General features: G+C 47.1%; 1 protein-coding gene across 1 annotated transcript in view; it reads right to left on the reverse strand.

Moving 5' to 3' along the window:
- Positions 1–2230: 2230 nt before the first annotated feature.
- The window catches only part of PTPN9 (protein tyrosine phosphatase non-receptor type 9), an 80528-nt gene continuing 79643 nt past the window's right edge, over positions 2231–3115 (reverse strand). Inside the window, exon 13 of the mRNA XM_007446706.1 lies at positions 2231–3065. Within this exon, the coding sequence (XP_007446768.1) occupies positions 2851–3065 (215 nt within the window). The 3' untranslated portion in view covers positions 2231–2850. The remainder of the gene's footprint in view (positions 3066–3115) is intronic.

Genomic DNA, 3115 nt, shown 5'->3' on the forward strand with positions numbered 1-3115 from the left:
ATTTCATGTATCTCTGTTTACCTATTATGCTTGCTTGTCCCCAAGGGAACATCCAAAGAAAGGTCTGGCTTAATTTTTGCACTATACGTCAGCTCTTGATTAAGGTAAGAAACTCAAGAATATTTTGTTAGAAGATCAGGAGATGGATCCTTAGAGGTCTGAGTCAGATGGTCCGAGTTCTTGCTGTGGCAAATTAATTTTCCCGTGCCTCAGTTTTTCTCTTCTGTCAATACCTACCTCAAAAGTTTGGTTTGAGGGTGAATGAGACAATACCGAGAAAGCACTTTGAACAGTACCTGGAATAGAGTTAAGCAACCAGTAAATGTCAGCTGCTGTCACTTTTATTAAGAACACCCCATGCCAGAACTGCTCCAACTGCACAGGTGTCACTGGCCAACAGGGAGGAGCTACACAGCATGGGGAGTGGTCCTACGTGGACAAAGCTTCTAGTTCTACTCTATGAGAGAGATGCAAATGACTCAAGATCTTCCCACAAAGGTACCAGTGTAACCAAATGTATGGGGTTTCCCTAGGAGAATGACCCCTCTGGTACCCTGCAGACTTGAGGACCTGTACCAGGAGGTCCTATCTGGGAGAATCAGTCACCAACTCTGTCAGAAACCCTTCTTGTCTATTACATACAGATCTAGTCAAGATCAACTACCTGGAACTTAAGAACCGTCTATACCTTGAATAGAACATTAAAAAAACGCATTTCCAAAGACAAAACACTATCTCGATCTTTGAGATAGCAACGCAGTAAAGAGGCCAAAGCTTTGAAGCAGACCAACTTGAGCTCCAGTTCTAGAGCTGGACCTGCTAAACCTTACCTTCACTGTAACCCTCACTGTAACCCTCTGTACCTTACCTTTCTCATCTACACAGAAACAGAAGGAAGGGAGAGTAACATCTCACTGGATTGTTGTGAGGTTTAAATGAGGTAATCGGGGGGGAAAGCACCAAACACAGCGATTGGTACTTGGCAAGCAGTCAACTGGTGCTGGTTCCCTTTGTCTGCCCAGAGCTGGGCCATGGCCTTGGGCAAGATGGGCAGCTCTCAAAACTGAAAGGCTATGAGGCCTGGGGTTCCTCCCTGCCTCCCCATCCCTCCCAGACCAGCTCTTGGAGCCCCTCCTCACCTTCCCAGCCCCAGACTGCTACTAAATTGATGAAGCTAAAAGTATTTGATCATGTCGGTATATTTATATGTAAATACAAAACTGTATCGCTGTAAGATATCGAATATGAACATTACAATTATTTTCTGAATCTGACTCAGTCCATTGACGTTAAATACAAAATGAAAAGATTGTAAAAATAAGAATATATACATTCAAAAAGCTTATTACAGTATAAAATTATTGAGGTCTGATCAGCTGCCAACCTCACCTGTGATAGGGGAAGAAGTTTTAGGGGTTCCTGGGATTTTCTTGGGAATATGGAATGCTGGGAGTCTTGATTCCATCCCTGGCATATCAGGCTAGGTAGGGCGGGAGCAGACAGGGACAGGTTGGATGAATAGGGGGAAAACAGTGATTGCAGGGGACTGCTTCACCCAGACAGGGGTTAAGCTTTTTATTGACACAGAACCCACCCAGCTTGAGCTCCAGGGTCTGGCAGGCTAGAGGCAAGAAAGAGATGGGCATATGAGTGGACAGGGCCAAGCTGCATAAGAAAAAGAACATTCTAGCAAAAGAAAAAGGGGCCCCAGCTCATTCTCTCAGGGAGGGAGTCTCATAGTATGTAGTTTCTTCTCTCTCACACGTGGGCTCCCTCGCTCTCCTTCTAAGACTTCGTACCGATTGCTTTTGGCTCTGGCTGCTCAGTGAATTCATCTCTGCCCAGATCCCAATCCCCAAGGGATAGAGAGAGGGGAGAGAGGGTCTGGAATCACAGTGGCGGTCTATTCCCAAAATTGGCAAAGTAAACAGAGGAAAAACCATTAGTTAAGAGCAATCCATGCTGAATTAAACCAGTGTCACCACAAACCAGTATTCTTGGCTCCACCAGGCAGCATCCTGGAGAGAGAGAAGTCATTATATAAGGATGAGGGCCTGTGGCGGGAGCATGGAGAGTGGATGTGTGTGTGTCCTCTTCCACCACTCTGCGGTCTGACAACAGGCAACATGATCCCCAACCCCAGCTCGTCCAGGATAACAGTAGGATCCAAAAAGCGAGGAGTCCTGAACTGCAACAAGAAGCCCCAGGAACTTCTACAAAGGAGTATCTCTGTGTATATGTATTTATAGAATACGACCATATTATCACATACAGTATATATTATATACACACGTACGTATGGACTCATACACATAAGTGCACATACACACACGCACACACAGAGAATGACAGAAAAGACTGGAATACACGCCCTAGGTATAAACGTGCTTGGCACTCAGGACGTTCTCTAGAATATGTAACTTGGTCAAGCTCTCTGGGAAAGGAGGTGGATGCTCACCAAACCTCCCCATGAAATCCTAGCAAAGGGAAGGAATGGAAAGAGACCTTGAGAAGGAGAATGGCATTGGGAAAGGGGGGAGGGAGGTTCCTTCCCCACTTACCTCGGGGCCCCTGGAAAAAATCGATAGCCACAATTTGGTTTTAATAAGGCACAGTTCGATAGCAGGTGCTAGGAATTAAGAACACATTGCTGCTGGCCCTTTCTAGTGGCAATTTCACCACATCTATCTAGCCAAAGGGAAAGGCTGCCTTGCGTGCACGCGTGCGCCGGGAGACACGAGAAAGAGGTTGGTCCATGGCTTCAGTGTAACTGATGGCAACCTATAGGCTCAGCGGTGTCCAGGGTAGTTTAAGGAAGTCTGGGCAGCAGGTAGGAGGCTCGTGGGACAGTTACTGACCCTCCATGGCCAGGAGGTTGTGGCTGGAGGGCACCATGCCCTCCCTCTCTGCAAACTCCAGGATTGCCTTGTAGCAGAAATAGTACTGCTCAGGGGTCTGGATGCTGAAGGCCCTCTGGGTCCTCATGCGGGACACCGTCTGGAACACATTTAGGGTGCCAAGCTCCTCCAGCTGTGCCAGGCAGATGTCCAAGGAACAGAAGGTACCTGAAGGAAGGAAGGAAGTGGTCATACCTGATCTACCTCTCCTCTTTCCC

Source organism: Lipotes vexillifer, unplaced genomic scaffold (genome assembly GCF_000442215.2).
Source record: "Lipotes vexillifer unplaced genomic scaffold, Lipotes_vexillifer_v1.1 scaffold242, whole genome shotgun sequence".
Taxonomy (NCBI): domain Eukaryota; kingdom Metazoa; phylum Chordata; class Mammalia; order Artiodactyla; family Lipotidae; genus Lipotes; species Lipotes vexillifer.